The following is a 21,030-nucleotide window of genomic DNA, read 5'->3' as shown; positions in this document are numbered from 1 at the left end:
ATTAACAATGAGATTTAATATCTTTGTATTTTTACAAAATATAGATTTAGTAATACAAAGCAACAAGGGATAGAAAGGAGGCCTGATAAAGAAAATATCGTTCTTAAAAACAATTAAAAAACCCACCATCCCAAACCTTTACTTTTCTACTGTTTACTCAAAAACTTTAAGAACTAAAAACACTCAAAGGGATTATTGTGCATAATACTAATATTTGTGGTTACTCACATTATCAGAGAACGGTGTATCTGAGTGAAAATCAAGAGAATTTAATTGATTGACAGATTCATAAAGCTGTAGTAACTTCAATTTACTGGCACAAAACTGTAGCAGTCCTTCATCAACAGACTCAAGCTCTAAAAGGCGGAGGGAAAACATATTAGACATGTTTAGCAGACTCATAAAAAGATGTTCATGCCGGGCGGTGGTGGCGCACGCCTTTAATCCCAGCACTCGGGAGGCAGAGGCAGGTGGATCTTTGTGAGTTCGAGGCCAGCCTGGTCTACAGAGCGAGATCCAGGAAAGGTGCAAAGCTACACAGAGAAACCCTGTCTCGAAAAACCAAAAAAAAAAAAAAAGATGTTCATAATCTCTTAAATATGTAATTCCTTAATGGGTTAAATACTGATATGCTTAACCCAGCATAGATTTGGAAAGCAAAAATATTTTTCCCATTAGAGTAAAATGTCTTTTTAGTGAAATAATATTTCCTAATAAGAGGTATAGAGCAAGAGTTTTTTGAGTGGTACTTTGTGTGTGTGTGGTTTTTTGAGACAGGGTTTCTCTGTGAAGTCCTGGCTGTCCTATAACTCCCTGTAGACCAGGCTGACCTCGAACTCAGAGATCCGCCTGCCTCTGCTTCCCAAGTGCTGGGATTAAAGTGCACCACCTCTGCCACCACCCAGCCTGTGGCACTTCTATTTAAAGAAGTCTCTGGAAATACTCAGCTTCATCCCAGTGTAATGCATTTGCTGTGCTCACCCGAAGATGTACAGATGTAAGGCTGCCTGGCTCTGCTTATTATCAAGAGCGTCAAAGACAATGACGTTTGGTCAGGATTATGATGAATGTATCTTAAAGAAAGCCTGGCAAAAAGACCTAAAGTAGAATTCTACTAATATCCTCCAACAATTAGGTTTATTTTGTTCAAGATTAATGCTGAGGCACACATCTGCATAATAATTTAAATATTCCTCGCTAATATAAAACAAATACATAGTCTCTAAAAATGTAGAAGTGGAAAACTTGAAGAACTCTTAAGACAGAGTAACAAGAAACACTATTATGTTCTCACAGCTATAATAAAACAGCATACAAAACTCTTAAGAATATTTAGGATTCCCATTTATCAATACAACTTGAAACTGATTTGACTTTTAATTTTGGTTTTGTTATCTGGCTTATTTTCTACATAATGTCAAATCTCTTATTAACACTTTCAAGGGATGTGGGATTTTATGAGCATGGTATACCTTTAAATGAGCTGTTTCCCCTAAGGTGTGAGTTCTAAGAAGGCTACTGTTTACTAAGAGCCAGCTCTCTATATCCACTGCAAATGTCAAGAATGAAAGCAACCTCAAATTAAGATGCTTTATGTCCTAAAGGAACTTAATATGAAGTTGTTGTTTTTTAAAGCCATTGTAGCATAAATGTAATTAAATATAAATCTAACTTTATATATTACTGTCAGGAAAAAGTCACAAGCAGATGGATTCAATCTACTGCACACCATAACTTAACTGATACTGGGAATTTGAAGCCATTTATTTTGCAAGTTCAGCTGAGTAGAATATGGAGTTACAATACACATGATTCTTTTCAGATATGTTTAAACAAACAAAAGTCAGCCCCAAAGTTCAGTCTCATTAATCCAGTCACAGGCTCTGAATTCTGGAACTCCCTCCTCTGTCCATAAGAGAAAAGAGTGAGCCTGTACAGATGCTCACTAACAGAACACCACTTCAAAGGATAAATTGATCATTACCCCAATCAGAAATTATTACTTCAGTAGAAATCTCTCTTTTCCTAGAAGGCAAAGCAAAAGCCAAAGACAGCAAGAGAACCTGTTTGGGCTTTGTTGTTGTTTGTTTATAAGACTGGGTCTCCTTTGTAACCAGACTGGCCTTTGAACTCAGAGACCCATCTACCTGTGCTTCTTAGGAGCTGAGATTAAAGACATGCACCATGATCCCCAGCCCTACTTAGGTTTTGCATATCATCAGCTCATCACCCTCATCCCAATGGCTTTCACAATGTTCTGCAACTCTGTCAAAATAATAACTTCTCATCATTCTTTAAAATTTTTTATATTGTTAATTAATTTCTTAGTTCACAGTTTTATTTTTTAATATTTAAAATAATACTTTTGTTAATTATTTAAGAATTTTATATATCATAGAATACATTTTAAGCATATTTACCTCCATCCCTTCCCAACTTCATGTCCACTTTTTAATTTTAGAAATTTTATTATCAAAAGATTTACAATAAAAATATCACACATCAAACTTAACTGGACACAAAGTCTATAGGAGGCATTTGGAATGGAAGCTGTGGCTCTTCACATTAACTTTGATATTTTATGAACACTTTTGAGGGATGGGAGCTTTATAAGTATGGTATGCCTTTTTTCCCCCTAAATAACTCATTGAGTCCAATTTCTGCTTCCCATATACTCAAGGAGTGTGTTTGACCTAATAGGAGCCCAAACCCCTAATGAAAATTGACTCCCACCTCCAGAAGCCACCCACTGTCGATAGCTGCTCAGGTAGGGGTCGGGTTTGTGATCCCCACTGCCCTCAATGCAGGGGCGTGTACTGGCTGGATGCTGACAGGTTGTGTGCAGCAACAGCTGCTGTGACTTCATGAGTGCAGTGGTTCTGTCATGTCCAAGACTTTCCTCCAGTCCCCCTTTCACTCCCCCACCAACCTTTGGTTCTTATGAACTTTCTGTCCCTTTTCCAAAATGTTCCCTAAGCCTTGGAGGGAGGGGATACAACATAGGCATCCTCTTTGTGGCTGTTTCTCATCATTCTCCACTGATGTATTTCCTCACGATAGTGAAATGTGGACAAAAAACTTCCTAATAACAGTTAATATACTAAGACAGTTCAGATGAAAATTAAATGTGAATGTTAGATATGAAATCTGTTAAAGCCCCCAAGTAGTAAGTGTATGGAGTAAGTACCCTATTTTATGTCTACCAGTCCATCCCCCTACCTGTCTATCTATCATCTATCAGTCATCTCTACATTAACATGTGGTGGCATCATAGGTCCCACAAAGAAATACATAATCTGAGCCGGGCGGTGGTGGCACACGCCTTTAATCCCAGTACTCGGGAGGCAGAGGCAGGCGGATCTTTGTGAGTTTGAGGCCAGCCTGGTCTACAGAGCAAGATCCAGGAAAGGCACAAAGCTACACAGAGAAACCCTGTCTCAAAAAACAAAAACAAAAACATAATCTGAAGTGAAACCATAACAGTATCTATTACCTTGATTTTTTAAAGTGTCCATTAAAGTCTGAGTAACATTTCTAAGGCAGGAAAATGATAAACGTTCACTGGCCAAAATGCTTTCCAGAGCCTAGAAGAAATAGAGTAATTCTAGTGATTATATGGCAACAAATTTGCTTTTATTTTATACATATACCTATATCTTTGCAATCCACAATTTCAATACACACACCTGAGAATTCAAGTTATATCAAAAGCAGTATGTAACCAATCCTATGTCCAGACAGAGAATGAAACAATTAGAGGGCAATTTCTGGGTCACAGAATGCCACGCAGCATGGAGAGCACAGCTGTTCTCCAACAGAAAGTCTGAATTGGCCTCTACCAGGAATGAATGAGAAGCAGAGGTTACTGGCATGCCAGTTATAACTTCATTCCCACTTGCTGCATATGCACATGGCAGGCTGGCATTTTCACATGGCTAGCTAGACACAGTATCCACTCTACCCTCCCCACTCTCACTCCATCCAGATGTTTAAACATCTTCAATTTACAGGTTTTAAAATACCTCATCATACCTGAGGTAGTGGCCGGGGAGACACCAATGAGTCAGGACAATTAAAGTTCATATTTACCTTTTTGTATTAGCATATTAAATTGGACTTTAGCTGCTGAGACACACAGTTTAAAACCCCTAACCCTATGCTGGCTGTGGTAGGGCATAGGACTTCCAGCACTCGGAAAGGCAGAGGCAGGCTGGTCTCTGTCAGTTCTATGTAAGCCAGAGCTACAAAGTGAGACTGGTCCAAAAATAAATAAAATAGACTAAAGATAAATATCAGTCTCATAACACAATGATTTCTATGTTTGAGGGGGTGAAACGGGCACAGAAGGTGACTCACAAAACTATCAGTCAATTATGAGGCGACTATCCACAGTATAGAAAGAAAGTGACCAAAGAGACCAGAACCCAGGATAAATGTAATCCTCTTTGGCCCGCCAACAAGGCAAGCTGGTGGGCGAGCACACTTTCTTCTCATCACTGGACTCAGTCTTCTACAGTCTTTACTGAACTCTGCCTTTCCTCTAGTGTTAAAAGGCAACAGACATTTTGACTTTTCGAGCATTTTAAATAAAATCCATGCTTTCGTGTATGATTTGGCAAGAGAGAAAGAGAATCCTTCGTAAGACAACTTGTGCCCTGCCATCCCAGCTCCGCTGCTCTGTGACGGACGGTAAGGGCAATGACGGCATCAGAGAGAGAACTTCTAGGTTATGTCTTTCTCTACTTTATTCACTAAACTCTCTCAGATGGCTACTTTGTCATCACAATGTCATGTTCAATAACTGAGATATTTGTTCTGAGGAAAATGAAAGCCAATTAGCAGTCAGTGGAACAGAAAAGTGGAATAAAAATCACAGAGACTTTCTTGCTCTATAATAAAACAATAAAGTATTTTTTAATGACTCCAACACAAATCACTCCTCACCAATTTCTCCCACATATGTAGTGAAGTGATAATATGCACACATGTCCCTGTCTCTGCCCATGGTCCCTGGGATATAGAACCTCTAATTTCTTTTTTTTTTTTTTTTAGGCGTGCGCCACCACCGCCCAGCTTCTTTTTCTTTTTTAAGATTTATTTATTTATTATGTATACAGTGTTCTGTTTGCAAGTATCCCTGCAGGCCAGAAGAGGGAGCCAGATCTCATTACAGATGGTTGTGAGCCACCATGTGGGTGCTGGGAATTGAACTCAGGACCTCTGGAAGAACAGCCAGTGTTCTTAACCTCTGAGCCATCTCTCCAGACCCCGCACCTCTAATTTCTAACAGTAATTTCCTGAGTGGCAGGTGTTAGAAGAATCTGTTCTAATGACTAGTCTTGGCCCTGCTCCTAGGAAGGTGTGCTAAAACCCTGCAGAGAGAGAAGCTGGGAGCATGTTTTGCTGTAACATTTAGTGTTTGCCCCCAGATTCCTGACACAGAACTCCTGAGACCTGTGTAGCTCCATGGGAGAGAACACAAATACCTTCTGTTTCAGTGAGGTAGTCTCCAGCACAGTCTCAAGATGGGGCTAGTTACCATGGCAACCATCCAGGAGAGTAGAGAATTATAATTTTTAGACCCACTCCTAACCTCTGGGGAGGAGAAGCACTTAAGGATAAGTTGACCAATAATAGTCAATGATTCAATCAATCATGCCTAAGTAATGAAACCTCCATAAACTCTTGCAAGGATAGAGGTTTTGGAACTTAAATCGTGCTAAGGCTTTATAACATGCAGAGGCTCCTGCAGGGGACAGGGAGGCCACACCCCCTTCTCCACAAGCACTGCCCTATACACTAGCTAGTGGTCAGTATTCTTTATAGTATCTGCTTCAACATACAAACACAAGAATTTCCCTGAGTTCTGGTAGCCAAACAAGAGCAAAGGACAGGTCATACAGAATTCGTAGTTGGGCGGAAGCACAACAACCTACTAGTTGTTACTGGCATTTAAAAGGGGGGAAAGTTTTATGGGCCTGAGCCCTCCAGGTCGGTAAAGTCAAAACTGATCTTCAACAATGAGCTGGAACACGTGACACGCTGAGACTGGTGCACAGGACTCAGCAGTAAAGTGCAGTCAGGAGAAGCAATCGGCCGTCTGCTGACAGAGCTGAGGAAACAGCCTGGCAGTCCCACTCTGTGTAAGTTCAGGACAAACCTGCAGCATGTGTACAGGAACACACACGGCATGGTTTCACTGAGAAACCAGAAGCAGCCTGAACGGTTCACCGGCAGGAGAGTGAACGTGAGCTGCAACATGCACGTTAGCAGGTTGCAACTGCAGTGCCGTGGGTCACCCACAGCAACACACTAAAAATAAGTCACAGAACACAACAGACAACGTGTCTCCAACAATAAAAGGCTGAAAACACATCAAGACTTGTCAGAGGAGCTGCACAGAAATGAGGCATCAGTAAGAAAAATACAAAGCTCCTCAGGGATGGGAGATGGGTTGGGACTGAGGAGGGACAGCTGGAGTCTTCAGAGACTATTTCCTCAGGTGATAGTCACACACCTGTATTTACGATATTATGTTTCCATTATTCCAGATTTATGTATGGCTGTGCATGTATAAAGCACATGCACTCACATATATAGTAATATAATAAGTTTTTTTTTTTTAAAAAAAGAGAAACAATAGACACTCCTACATGGGGATATGAAAATAAATTTTTCTCAGGATCAAGTGATATATCAGTTTCTCAGCAGGAAAGTTCACTTAATATACACACTTACTTGTCTCTTGGTTGCGGGGTACTTAATATCAAGGATCAACTCCTTTATTTCCATTTCAAGTGAATCTACAACGAGAAAATCCAATTGGAATTTTCAGTTTACTGAAGAAAGAAGTTTCTCTGAAAGAAAATGAGCTCTCTGTACTCTGCCACTCTAAAGGATGCATAGGGGCCCTTGCATTATCATTTTACTGAGAGTTTTAATAACCCCAAGATCAGCAGTTCTCAACCTGCAGGTCATGACCCCTCTGGAGGGTGGAATGACCCTTTCACAGGGGTTGCATATCAGATATTTACATTACGATTCATAACAGGAGCGAAATTACAGTTATGAAGTAGTAATGAAAATAATTTTATGGTTGGGGATCATCACATGAGGAATTAATTGTATTAAGGGTCGCAGCATCAGGAAGGCTGAGAACCACTGTCCTGGACGCACATCATCCTCTCAGAGCACTGACAGAAGATGCCATGTCCCTCATCTCATCCTGGAAGAGGGTTGAGACAGCTCAGAACAGTCAGGTACTTTGCTGCACTCACAATGCCATGGCATTGTTATTACTTGATGTGATCAGAGGCACCTACCGAGCCCGGGAGACTTGGTTTTCAGCAGGGCCGCCAGTTTCTTCACCAGGTGCAGGTCCTTGGCTCTTTCACTCTTCTTGTCACTAAAATAACAAACACAACTTACTATACAATATGGATTTGTGTTCTTTCTACTCCTTTTTTGTTTATATGCTTCCTATTTAACTTTAAGAGATCATCTAGTGATAAAACAAACCACAAAGTACTAACTATAAAACAAACAAAACAAAACAAAACAAAACAACCCAAGGTAAAGAACTAAGCAAATGTGCGCAGGAAACTCGTAGCAGACACAAAGCACCTCTTACCTCAGTGCTAAATGGAAAGGCACGTTCACTGTTTTCACACTTGCAGACACCGGGTCAACAAGACAGATCTGGTAAGTCTGAGGCTGCCAACTCTGACTTGTCACATTGTTTAAGCCCATTATTTTGTAGCCAGGATACAGCAGCCTAAGGCAATCACATACCAGTGGGTGATTAGCAGCAGCAGGAGTCAAAATCCCACAAGGTGCTCTGACCGCAGCTACATCTTCATCAACTCAGGGCTATCTATCCACTGGGCAAATAGACACTGATGCCAGAAAGCTAACTGAGGCAGAACTAACTCAGAAGGAGGAGTCTACTCTCCTCAAAGGTTCTAGGAAACTGTATGAAGACAATCAAATCTGAAGCCCAACAGCAAATAAAGCATGTGCCTTGCTTAGCATCATCACCAGGAAACTGGTGGATTTTTCCTTTGAGGTCTTCACAACATAAGCAAAAGACAAACGGCTAGAGCAAGCTCACTAAACCAGTAGCAGACCATGGCATTCTCAGTAATATCTCTCTGCTATATAACACATAATCCTCAATTATACACCAGGCACTCCCAGGAAAACACGACAGAGCATTCTGCCATTCTCCAGCGCCCTGCAATCTGCTACACGGCTTTAATGAAGGCTTTAAGGAGAGCTCCCCTGTGTGTCTGTGACCAGTGACTGGCAGGGCTGGCAGCTTACCTGCAGTGCTTACCCACGTTGAAAGCTCCCACCCTTGGTCCTTGCTGTGTGTTCCACACTTCCAAAATTCCCCTCCGTGGCGCATAGATCACGAGGAACTGAGCTACTCGACTAGGACCTTGATTATTTCCAAAGGGGGAAAAATCCCCCTTTTCCGGTACTCTTTCATGAAGGTCCTCTACAATTTGAATCCATCCGATCTGTGCATCTCGGTACCCTTGCAGACAGAAAGAGGCAGCTAGTCAGTTTATTCTTCTGGGCTTAACAGTAGCTCCTCATGCACTTCTGATTACTTAGGGGGAAGGAGGGCATCAGGACAAGCCAGAGAAGTACATTATCTTTTTATTATTAGAGCTCTTAAACAGAAAAAATAAAAAAAGTAATGACCTGTCACCCTAACATCAAATTTTAATATTTCACCATGTATATCTGCTTCAGATCACTCTTTTCTTTAAAAAGAAAATACTGCAGACATCACCAAAGCTTCCTGAGTCCATCCCTGCTGGCTCCCATTCCCTTCCTTTCTTCTCTTTCAAAGATTCCTTCCCTTACAAAACAAAACAAAACAAAACAAAACAAAAAAGGACGTGGGCAGAGTATTAGTTTGGCTAGCTAAAAATAAGCAAAGACAAAGTCGTCCTCCCGCTACCCAAGCTCCCTGGTGGACAGAAGATGGAGGCAGAAGGCAGAGTAGACTCGGGATGCTAAGAGCTGACGCTGTCTTGTCTAGGGTGACCCTCTGAGAACTAACACACACAGGAAGGGCTGTGACTGAAGCAGCTGCCATCCTCAGGCAGCACTGTCAGCCTTACAAGGGGAGGAGCATTGCAGGGGCATGACAGACCTAAGGAGTGCAGCAGAAAGGTCAGGAGCATTACGTTGAGATGTGTTACCTTTGTTCACGCTGTGGGACATTTGTTTAATGATGCAAAGATGGGTGGCATTCTTTTATGCTGCATTGGTTTAACTCTGTGAAGCTGTGTTACTTTGCCTGTCTAAAACACCTGGTTGATCTAATAAAGAGCTAAATGGCCAAGGCGGGAGAGAGAAATAGGTGGGGCTGTTGGGCAGAGAGAATAAAGAGGAGGAGAAATCTAGGGAAGAGCAAGGAGCGAGAAAAGGAGAAGGAGAGGAGAACATCAGGGGCCAGCCACCCAGCCAGCCACAGAGTAAGAAGGAAAGAAAGATATATAGAATAAAGAAAGGTAAAAAGCCCAGAGGCAAAGCATAGTCAAAGAGAAATGGTATATTTTAAGATAAAGAAAGCTGGCTAGAAACAAGCCAAGCTAAGGCTAGACATTCATTAGTAAGAATAAGTCTCTGTGTATTTATTTGGGACTGGGTGGTAGGCCCCCAAAGAGTGGGAAAAAAGAATCAACTACAGTTAGAAGTGTCTATGATGAGTTGGAGGTATAGTGCGGTGGGAGCATGCACAAGGCCCAGGGTGCAAAGCCTAGCACCACAAACCACATAAAAGCCAAACTAACCAACAAAAAGCCACTGCTTTAGTTGATGATGTATCAATTAACTACCAGCCAAGTGTTGTTGACCTGAGTTGATATTAAAAGGAAAAGTCATAGAATTCTGAATACTGTTATTAACCAAGAGTGGTGGATGATAAAGTTGCTCAACTACTGGAGTAAAAAGTGAGGCAACTTTTCCTCCATTTTTATAGGGAAGTACCTTTCCACATCCGTATTGCAATCCCTCGAGCGACGTCCAACAAAATAACTCTGCCAAAATCATCTGTGACTGCTGCCAGGGTGTTACAAGGAGACAGGCATATGCTTTCTCCATGGCGTCTAGAATCCGGAAGTCCAAATCTATCATTAAAAAAAACAAAACAAATAAAAACAAAAATCACATCCAAAGCTAGAAATGTAGAATAATATAATTCACAAATAAAATAGACATGTCTATTTCTAAATGAAGAAATAAACCTTGCCTGGATCGATAACTCATCATAGTCGGCATTTGCAACACAAAATACCTAAAAGAACCATGCTCCCACAGTACTATTTTGTCCTTCCCGTCTTTCTTTGAGTAAGAGTCTTGTCACAGAAGACAGCACAATCAACTCTGCTGCAGGATGCTCTGCTCCAACACAGGCATCTTCTGTTTCAGTCCCCCAATGTGTTCTCTTTGTCTAGACACCAATACAGCTATCTGTGATGGTTAATCTTGACATCTGAAATGGTAAGAACTTGGGCTGGACTGAGAAATGCCCAGGACATAATAAAGGGCACTTCTGGGGTGTCTGCAGTGTGTTTCCACAGATGACTAGGGAATGTGGGCTCTGACCTTGGACAGAGTAATCCCTTGACAGATTTAGGATACAATGGCATCACTGAGAGGTGGTGAAAATCAGAAGGGGACACCTAACTGAAAGCTGTAGGTCACTGGGTTGGGGGGTGGTGAGGGGGGGCATGTGTCCTTGGAAGCTGTATCTTGCTCTGGCCTTTTCCTGGATCCCATCCTTCTACACTCAATTAAGAAGTTAATGGCTCTCCTTGGCCACATTTCCACTGCAGTGATTTTCTCCTCAAGAACATTGGATCAACTGACCGTGGAGTGAACCCTTTTGGAAATGTGAACCAAAATAAATTTTTCCTGCTTTAAGCTGTTTTTGTCAGATATTTTGACCTTAATAACACAAAAGTAACTAACCCTCTGTCTGAAGCAAGAACTTTCTACAGAGTTTCTGCTAAAGTGCTATTGGACTGTAACCAACTTATGAGAATTCTCAGTGCGCCAGAAGCAAACGGAATGAAAAGGAAGGGAGCTCACATAGAAAAAGCCCTTGACAAACTTGGTCACATCAGCGATCAGGTGTGTTGTAACATATGGTAAGGGAGACTGGGAAACAGGTCAGTGTGGTGCTTGCCTTGCATGAAGGAAGTCCCAGGACTGTCCAGAAGAAAAGCAACTTCCTTTGCTTAGAAAGTAATGAATGAAAATCTACAAACCTCAAAAAACTGATTTTACTAACAGTTAATTAGTCGGCTTTCTCCAGGTGAAGAACATCTTTAAAAAAGGGAGCTGCAGTATTACTTTTATAGTGGTATTTTGTATTAGGTAACAAGCGACAATTACAAAGAAAGTCAAGCAAAAATCAAGCCCTCTCTTCCCCAAAATTAAAGTAACAACAAAACTGATACACTTCGATGTTCTAGAGTAAAACAAGAAGGAAACCTAGTTCTGAAGGGCTACCCTCATCACGGAACTCATGATCTGGTTGAAAAAGAATTCCACATGAGGAGTAATTCTCAGGAGCCCGCAGAGTCACGGAATAAGAAAATCAACTATGGCCCAAGTAAGTGTAAATATAACAGCGCTGCTCAAAGCACCCAGGGAGAAACAGAGACGCGCTCACAGACTTGCCTCACAGCTAGGGGAGTGGCTGGTTCCATCTTGGGCTTCTGTTTCTGGCCAGTTTCTTCTTCGTGCTTGCTTTTCCAACCAAGCCAACCGCTGAAGGGAGAGGACACACGTAAGTAAAATAAACTAGGGGAACGATTTCAAGGGTCTTAGAGTACTGACTACCAAAGTCTAAGCACAATCAAGCCAGCCCAAATCAGACCATTTAAAAACGCAGCTTCATTACCTGGCAGCGCTAAAGAGAGCGGAAGTCAGTTTACTTGCAACTGCGAGTGCGACATGAGACAGCAGTGGCTGAGTGCTTCCCTGCAAAACAGGCATGCACACAAAACTGAGATGGAGCTTGTCTTCTACAGGAGACTTACATAAATGCAGGTTGCAAAGTCTGCACCAGCGGCTCTTTATGGAGGCATCAGCCTCAGTAGCAGCAAGAAGACTGAGTAAGCCTAGGATTTAGAGGTAAAACCCACGAGCAGCCCAAGGTGCTCCCCAAGTATTTTGGCCTTAGCAATGCAAACTAATACACTGCCTGAAGCAAGGACTTCCTGTTGTGCCGAGCTGATGTGGGCCTAGAACCAACCTTTGGGGTTTCTCTCTTTAAACTGTAGCTTAATGAAAATCAAGGAGGCTGTGCTGTGGATTTCCCAGTGGTACACAACTAGCTCTCCCCTGCCCCTTTCTTTTTTAGTAAATATATATTTGTGTAACAGCAAAAAGATAGTTCAGCACATCCAGAGAAGGCTACTTCTTAAGTGAGAAGTGTTGCCAAATGTAATGGTTAACTTTTCTCTATTTAGGAAACAATTTTCAAAGCTTCTATCAACAATAATGGGGGCTTGCTCTGTCTCACAGTTCATTTATTCTAATCCCTGGTGGGTGGACATAATTAACCCGCAGCTGCACCAATATTTAAACAAAATGTAGCTGTCAAAAAACTTAGGGCTTCAGAGACCAAAAATTATTGGTTTTACCTTGGGTTTCTGTTACACACACACACACACACACACACACAGCACATTGTGGGGAGCTGGGAACGAGATCTCATGTAGATCAGACTAGCTTCAAACTTGCTATGTAGTACAGATGACCTTGAATTTCTGATCTTTCTGCCTCCATCTCTCCCAATGCTAGAATTATAGGTCTTATACGTTGCTGGAGATCCAACTTGGGCTTCAGGCATGCTAAGCAAGTGGTGTACCAACTCCCCCAAAGCTTTGCTGTGATTTTAAAAGCTTTTCAGGTAATCTAAATAACTTATAAGAAACTTGGACTGCTCACATGGCACAGTGGGTAAAAGTACATGCAGCATAAGCCTGATGGCCTGAGTTCAATCACCAGAACCCACACGGAAATGCCAGATGCAGTAGTGTGCATCTGTAAGCCCGGCTCTCCCAGGGAGGTGGGCGGGGGAACTGGAAGTTCATCTCAGCCAGCTACAAGGTAGAAGGAAAAGCAAATGTCCAAGAGTTGTCCTCTGACTCTCACACACACACATCACACAGACACAACTATCTATACACAACAACTTCTTTAATTATAAAAAATTTTAGAAGACACTTGTGATTAATTTTAGCTTCAGGTAAAACTTAGAATTTTAAACTTAATCTTTCTAAGGCTATGTTACTATATCTAACTTTTAGGCAAGTTAAAAATCAAGAGTGGCTCTCCTCATGGTGAAACTCATACCTCTAGAGCATAGAAGAAGCCAGTGAACGGACTGGACCCCACAGTGATATACTGAGACATAGCAGGTGGACTGTTTTTAATGGCTGCATTAAATCCACCAATATTGGAAGCAGTCTTCATTTGATCAAAAGGTGACAGAGTCATAATACCTTATAATTTAAAGAAAAAAGAGACAAGAACCACAGTTTGAATACATTAAAATGACTTCATTTAAGTGATTATTTTTGACATCTGTTCTAAGATGCTACTGAGTTAGTTTTATTTCAAAACTATAAAATGCTTTGCTTTTTAAAATGCTGATAAATATTAAAAGCATTAACCTGAATTTCAAGCATAGCTGTTTTTTATCTCCATTACTTTAATGACCCTTTGCAATGATATTACTATTTTACCAACTGTTTCAACCTTCTAATCCTGCTATTTCCCCCTCTAGTTATCAAGCAACTCTTGGGTTCCCTTTCCCTTATCATCCAGCTTAGATCTATCTTCCATTATAGCCCTTCCCAGAAGCCCTTGCACTAATCTTGCTCCACATGCTCTCCAGAGTAAATCTTAAGTAAAACTTAAGAAGTTTCTGCTCCTGAGAGAAACAGTTGTTGACACAAGACCCAACCCCAGCCCCGCTGTCCTAACACTTTCCCAACTCCCAATCCTTTGCGATCCATATGCTGAACAAAGCAGACTGTCTGGCACTAATGGCTGGTACAGACCTGGCTAGCCTGCTCTCTGCAGCAATACTAACTTGGTCTTCTAGCCTACACACTGCTGCACGTTGGCAGCTGGATCTAGACGAACGATGTTTTTGTCACAAGTGCTGGGACTGTGCTTCATGCATATAGGGTGAAATAGCTCACTGAGGACCCTCTTCTCCCATCCCTTCAAAAGCTGTAGAGCCACTTTAAAAAATAAATTCACATTCACTGTTTTCATTAAGAATGATATAAATCTTACTCGTGGCTGAGAAAGCTTTCAACTATACTTCTATTTCCTTAGTTGAGATTTTCCCACTGGGGTTATAATCTTGTCATTGGAAGTTTTCCCTGAACACAAGCCCTTGCCATACTGTGAAACACACTGAATTTCCTCTGCACATAAATCTCCATAAAGTCAAGTTCACTGGACCACTTTCACTTCTGCCTCATACCTATGAGGGCTTCCTTGACAGTGACATGTGAACAGGGGCTTGCACTGAGTGAGGGAAAAAGCACATGGCTAGGTGGGCAATGTTCCAGGCAGGGGAGCAGCAATTACAATGTTTTGCAGGAGGCCCCTGGGTGTTCTGTGGAGCCAAATCAGCACATCCAGTGCAGTGAGAGACAGGCTTGGAGACAAGGCCGACCAGCACCTGAGCAAGCAATAGGCCCTGAGTGCAACTGGGAGGGATCAAGGGAGGAGGCGGGTAGAAGAAGAGTGAGAAAAGAGCAGCAAGTGTGGGGGAAAGAAATCAAGAATTTAGTATTGGAGGTCAAGTTTGGACATCTGTGAAAGTGTTCAAAAAACTGGCCAGCACTGGAGATGAGGAGTGGAGATGCTGTAATTTTATTTCTTGTACTTATTTGTTACTTTGAAAATAGCAAGTGGACACATTTATTATGAAACAAACCCACTCCAGTCTGGCTTCTGGGCTCCCCTCTCCCCTCCAACTGCTCATCAAGTCAATACAGAGATCCAAGCTGCCAAATCCAGTGACCCACCCTTTGTCTTGAAAGCTGCTGTCTCACAGGACCCACCCAAACCACTTCTACCTGCAGCCCCAACTGCCTCTGAACCTCATTCAGATCACACGTCTGTCTGCCTGCTCCAGGCTCTACCAGAATGTGCTTTTGCCACAAGTCAACATGCAAAAACCCCACTCTTGTCTTGCCCTCCGTAAATATCCTCCTCATTCTCCTTCCAGTGAACAACCTGCTTATCCACTCAGCTGCTCACACTTAACAACGAAGACATCACCTGCGATCCCATCACTTAGGAGGGTGGGGGTGGGTCCTTGAGTCCTTTTCTCTCATTTCTCAAACTGATACCCAAGCGACTGTACAATGTACTCCACATTACTGCTTCTGCCCTAAGTCTATCATTCTCACACGCCTGAATCACCAAAATACTCCTATTGCTTTGCTTTCTCTTCCACACCTGTCTCTAAAGAGCACCCGAGGGGTACTTTTGTTTTTGTTTATTTGAGACAGGGCTTTTCTACATAGTCCTGGCTGTCTTAGAAACCATGAATTCAGAATAAAATTCAACTTCCTTCTTTTCAGCTCTGACCCTCTGTACATCTCCAACCTGACTCCCCTTTTTCACACTCACTCTGACTATCAAGCCATGCTGACCTCCCTTGTTTCTCAGATCCTCTGAGGTCTTTGGGGTCCCCAGGCCAATGTTCATTTTGTGTCCTCTGCTGAGAATGCTCTGGCTACAAATCTTCCTGCAGCTGGCTCCTTCTCACCCTTTCCGTCTCAGTCCAGGTGTGTCCTCTGGAGAGGTCTCTTCTTAGCACTTCCTTTACTCTAGAGCAGCGGTTCTCAACCTCCCTAATGCTGTGACCCTTTAATACAGTTCCTCATGGTGTGCTGACCCCAACCATAAAATTATTTCATTGCTACTTCCTAACTGTAATTTCCATACTGCTATGGATCACAATGTAAATATCTGTAAATATGCAGGCTATCTGCTATGCGACCCTGTGAATGGGTTGTGACCCACAGGTTGAGAACCAGTCCTCTAGAACATAACTCTGCTGAGTTCCTCCACAATGCCCACTAGTGTTTTGAGAGCACCACAGTTACTCATTTAGTTATGTTTATCTCTATCACAGAACACAAGCTTTCCCAGGGCAGGGTCTGGATTGTCATGTTTCCAGCACCAGCATTACCTAAGGAATAACAGGTATTTATTTATTTACTGAATGAGTTAAGACTTTACATAAAGATGTACATAAAATAAAGTTTATTGCACCTTTTGTTTTCTCATTTGTAGGCTGGGGAGTAAATGAATAGAACAATGTTTTCTATCCAATCATTTTCCCCAGCCAGCTTCACTGTTCCAAAGTTTAATTAACAGAGCAGGGAGGAGACCCTGGGCTGAACTCAACACTTTGGAAATTTTATGTTAGCATTTCTCTTAGCAAAAAACTGAAGACACACCAAACTGTTTACCAAGAAGGCATTCATTAGAGTAGTCTACACAAGAATGACATACAGGGCTGTGAGGACGAAGCCTTCTGTCAGCCCTCCACACCACTCCTGCCTTTCCTAGATCAGACTTTCAACAGTTCCTGCTGACTTCCGCCTGAATTCAGACAATGGGAATCCGTCAGGAGACCAAAGAGAGAACAGAGAATGAAGATGGGATGTCTTTTTCCCTGGCTCCTTCCCTGAAAACTGGCCGTGAGCCCAAGGAAAGTCATCCTGCTCCCCAGGTGCCGATCCCGGTCACTATCTCTAAGTTTGAGGAGGACTCCCGTCCACCCTTAACTCTTCAGGCTTAGCAGTGATTGACAGCCTGGCTGCTAGAGGGCTCATTCTCTTACTGTCAGATTACGTCATGTTGCTCCATGCTGGAGCTTTCTCTTTCTCCTTGATTCCTACTACAGCTGTCTAATCTTACATGTATCTTTCAGTCAGCCTCGTGCTTCTGGACAGAGTCATGACTTTTTAGCTCTTTATTTCTGCTTTGGCTCCCTGCCCCCTTCCTTTGGTATATGAGTCTTATATAATGTAGTCTGGCCTCCAACTCCCAACCCTTCTGCCTTGTCTCCCAAGCCCTGAGATGACAGGTATGTACCACCATACCAGTCTTTGATTCTCTACTCTTGAAAACACGACAGGCCTTCAGATACTGCCATGGGAAGAAATCTGCTTCATATATGTCCTATTGGTCCAAAGTAAGGTCATTACAAGAATCAGAATGTCAGCAGACAAATGACATCAAAAGAGTGAGTGACTACTGAGAACTACAGTATTAATGCCGAGGGCATAATTAAATCTTTACTAAAACTGCTACTCCATCTTAAAGATACAAACCTAGTGAAAAAATTCAGAACTAACTTCCCAGTGTCTCACTGAAGGCAGTGGATTTTTTTTTTTCATGTAAGAATAAAATGTCAATTTCTAATAAGTTAGATGCGTCAATAAAAAAGTGAAAGAATAAAAATAGAACTAGCAATACTTACCAATACTAGCATGATCAATAATAGTGTCAATATCTTGCAGACCCCACTTCTTATAAGCTAACGGTGGTGGTTGTATGTTCTCATTGCCTGATGCCGCAGCTGTCAAAAATAAAAAATCAGACAATTAAGATGGATAGAATGACGTTTATCAAAAAGACATCTAATATAAAATTTACTATTCTAAAATGTCAACTATAAGGAAGCACAGTAATTTAAAAAACTCCTAAAATGAGATTTACTCATGCATGGCAACACACACAGACGCAACTAAGTGCCCTGCTGACCCTGGTCCTGGGTGAGCAGCAGCCTTCGCCTGTGGCAGACAACCCTGCCGGAGCCTGCAAGCCTTCCGCTGCCCAACAGGAGAACGAGTTCAGTACCGAGAACAGCAAGCCCTGCCAACAGTGAGCTCTGGCACTGCCTGAGAGCCCTGGCTTTTAGCTCGGTCTGTAAGCCTGTGTGCTTCGAGAGGTTTGAGGCACCTGCTGACCATCTGACTACACTGCCTGGCTAAAAGGGCAGACTTTATTTTGGTCTTATACACAACAAATAAATAGGGATTATGGTTAAAAAAAAGCCATCAATATCATTAACACAATTGTCTCTTGCTAGTTTTTTAATAGAATTCTTACCTACAAACAACTGTTGTTCTCTTTTGGTAAATACATTCATGGTGACTATTTCCTAAGCACAGACTCACATACCACAGTCTATCCTGAACTTGAGATCCTCTCGCTTTAGCCTCCCAGTAATGGTGACTGTTTCACCAATCTCAAAATAATGAAGTTACAATGGGCTAAATATAAACAATTTAAAAGATAATGAAAATAGGTATAAAAATTCAAAGTATTCTGACGTGAGGAAAAAACATGTACTTACTGAAAAGAACCACAGAACCAAGACTTGAGAATTTTACCAATCACAGCCTGCTGAGACAATCTGTCCACTGAAGGTATATTAAAGGTGTACACAGGCTTATATTCCCTCCAGAAAAACCGCTTGTTTTGTATCTTATGTAAAGTTAGCTTAGAAACACACACACACACACACACACACACACACACACACACACACACACACACATATATATCCTAAGAAACTGTTCTCAGCGGGCTGGCAAGATAGCTCCTTCAATATTGCACACAAGCATGAGGACCTGTCACCCCAGCAGCCATGTAAGAACCACAGTGTGGCACCTGTGACAAACCTGTGACGACACTGCTGGAGGGGTGAAGACAGGCAGGTCCCTGGACTCACTGGCCAGCTAGTCTTGCTGAACCAGTGAGCTCCGGGTTCAGTGACCGACCTTGTCTCGAATGAATGAAGGAAGGAAGGAACAAATAAAGTGGAGAGTGCTGAGCGGACACCCTTGCTGTTGACCCTAGCTTCCACACACACTCCATCATCAGCACAATGAGGCTCCTTGATTATCTGTGCAGCTTTCAACCTCTAACAATGAAGCCCTCACACACGAGGTTCAGACCTCCAGGATCTTTCCATTGACAAGTGTTTCAAATAAAGAGGCTGCGCTGACCCGCTGGGCCCTCTTCCCTGTGAGGAAATGGGCCAGCACACAGGACACCGTCAGAGGACTTTAGTACATGTGTCCTATAGCTTCTCATCCAGGGAAAGGTGTGCTAACTGCACCAAAATCCTCACCCAGTGACCAAATTTCTCCCAACCCAGCTATATCTCTGAGTTAAGTGAAGCATGCTGCTCACAAGCTCCCACATCCCACTGCCAACATCTGAACAGCACGGAGGCGCCAGCCCCTGCTTCTAAACAACATCCCCTTGCAGGAGACACCTCACTTGTGTGAGGAGGCCACACTGAATAAAATTATCATCACCAGAAGTTAGACCCTTCTTGCCAAAACATTACCTTTGGCCACCTGGTTTCGACAAGCACGGAGAGACTGAAAAAGACTGAAGCCATCAATGGTCACAATGGCCGCGGGGTATAAGATGCTCAGCTCTTCATTCTGTGTGGAACGAAGAAAACACACCCTTTCTTAAACAGACACAACAAATACACACCTTCCCTTTTAAAAACACATAAGAATCACATTCAGTTAACTACTAAAACAGCCATCTGCAAATACCAGCAGCCAGAGAAAGCAGCAGAAGGCAGCAGGAACTAATTTCAGGACACCTTCTGGCCAAAGACTTCAACTTCCTCTCAAATATGAGCTTCGCCTGTAGTAGGAAATGGTTTCTGGATAATGATGAGAGTAAAAATTTTGTTCCAGCTCACGAGAAATAATCATATAGAGATGTAAGTCATGTGCTAAAAACAGAAGCTCACAGGGTGTGGTGGCACATGCCTTTGATTCCAGGTGAGGCAGAGATAGGCAGATCTCTGAGTTCAAGACCAGCCTGGTCTACAGAGTGAGTTTTAGGATAGCCAAGACTACATAGAGAAATCCAGTGTAAAAACAAGCAAACAAACAAAAAATAAACAAACAAAACACCTCAATACCCCTCAGACGCTCACTTGAAATCAGAGGCCTGTCCCAATACACATTCTCAAATAAATTCACACATTTGCACAAGTTTATCATACACATTTTATATACACATTTGGCCTACAGCACGGCACTCAGTGTGATGCCTCTAATCATCAATACTACAGTTATTTATTCACTTATAGTTATAGTGCTGAGGACTTAACTCAAGCCTTATATACTAGGCAGGCATTTTGTCAATTATGCTTCATCCCAATCCTAATTTTCCCATTTTATTAAGCACACAGATATGATTTAATTTTGTTTTTTGTCACAATCTTCTGCCTTGGTAATTTTTAAAAAATCCTGTTTCAAGTAAGGCATGATGAGATACACCTATAATCACAGCACTAGGGAGGCAGAGGTGGGATTATGGGTTCCAGGACAACATGAGCTATACAAAGAAACACCAAACCCCCAAACAACGAACACCCCCACAGGTACCCCCCTGACTCCAGTCTCTCACACTGTGGCCTAAGAACAAGTGCTCCAGCGGCCTGTGACTACACCTCTGCCTTCTCTGGGAGCTTTTCTAATCCTCTGCATCAATTCTGAGTTCAAACAAACTTGGATCACTCTGCTTACCAATCAGATTCTGCTTTCTAATGGGTTTCTTTGTTAGTTACCATGCACAAAATTCTACATTTGAGCCTTTCCTCACTTTTCTTCTGACTCCTGGAAATATAACCCTTTCTTCTCCCACTAACCAATCAAATTGCATGCTCCTTATCCAAGGCCCACAGCCAACCTCACCCCATGGAATCTCCTCCTCTCAGGACAGCCATAGCTCAGTCTTTCCCCTGCAGTTTCTTTTGACTGTGTGACTGACTGACTGTTTATTTTATTGATTAATTCATTCTTAGATGCTGACATACAAAATCTAGTTTCTCGTACTGGATTGCTTTTTCTATAACTCCTGTAATTTATTGTGCAATTTAAGTCCATGTATGCATTCAGTATATGTCTGTTTGAC

General features: G+C 42.2%; 1 protein-coding gene and 1 non-coding gene across 6 annotated transcripts in view; both read right to left on the bottom strand.

The window, feature by feature from the left end:
* Rab3gap2 (RAB3 GTPase activating non-catalytic protein subunit 2) overlaps nucleotides 1-21,030 on the bottom strand; it is an 84,860-nt gene that overhangs the window by 29,303 nt on the left and 34,527 nt on the right. For 4 of the 5 annotated variants that reach the window (XM_052737931.1, XM_052737930.1, XM_052737932.1 and 1 more), the window contains exons 8-19: nucleotides 19,436-19,535; nucleotides 17,555-17,653; nucleotides 13,387-13,535; nucleotides 11,927-12,006; nucleotides 11,704-11,793; nucleotides 10,006-10,145; nucleotides 8,323-8,539; nucleotides 7,631-7,774; nucleotides 7,323-7,405; nucleotides 6,739-6,803; nucleotides 3,494-3,584; nucleotides 229-356 (exon numbers count right to left, since the gene is read on the bottom strand). In XM_052737931.1, coding sequence (XP_052593891.1) covers nucleotides 229-356; nucleotides 3,494-3,584; nucleotides 6,739-6,803; nucleotides 7,323-7,405; nucleotides 7,631-7,774; nucleotides 8,323-8,539; nucleotides 10,006-10,145; nucleotides 11,704-11,793; nucleotides 11,927-12,006; nucleotides 13,387-13,535; nucleotides 17,555-17,653; nucleotides 19,436-19,535 — 1,386 coding nt within the window. Of the gene's footprint in view, nucleotides 1-228; nucleotides 357-3,493; nucleotides 3,585-6,738; nucleotides 6,804-7,322; nucleotides 7,406-7,630; nucleotides 7,775-8,322; nucleotides 8,540-10,005; nucleotides 10,146-11,703; nucleotides 11,794-11,926; nucleotides 12,007-13,386; nucleotides 13,536-16,338; nucleotides 16,452-17,554; nucleotides 17,654-19,435; nucleotides 19,536-21,030 lie in introns of those variants that run through there. The other variant, XM_052737934.1, reaches the window with a different exon arrangement.
* LOC128110196 (small nucleolar RNA SNORA36 family) lies at nucleotides 16,352-16,483 on the bottom strand. The gene has a single exon (XR_008218152.1). It is a non-coding gene; the product is annotated as a small nucleolar RNA SNORA36 family (small nucleolar RNA).

Source organism: Peromyscus californicus, unplaced genomic scaffold, assembly GCF_007827085.1.
Source record: "Peromyscus californicus insignis strain IS unplaced genomic scaffold, ASM782708v3 Scaffold_14__1_contigs__length_90479793_seg_2, whole genome shotgun sequence".
Classification (NCBI taxonomy): domain Eukaryota; kingdom Metazoa; phylum Chordata; class Mammalia; order Rodentia; family Cricetidae; genus Peromyscus; species Peromyscus californicus.
This window is presented reverse-complemented; position numbering and strand designations above follow the sequence as displayed.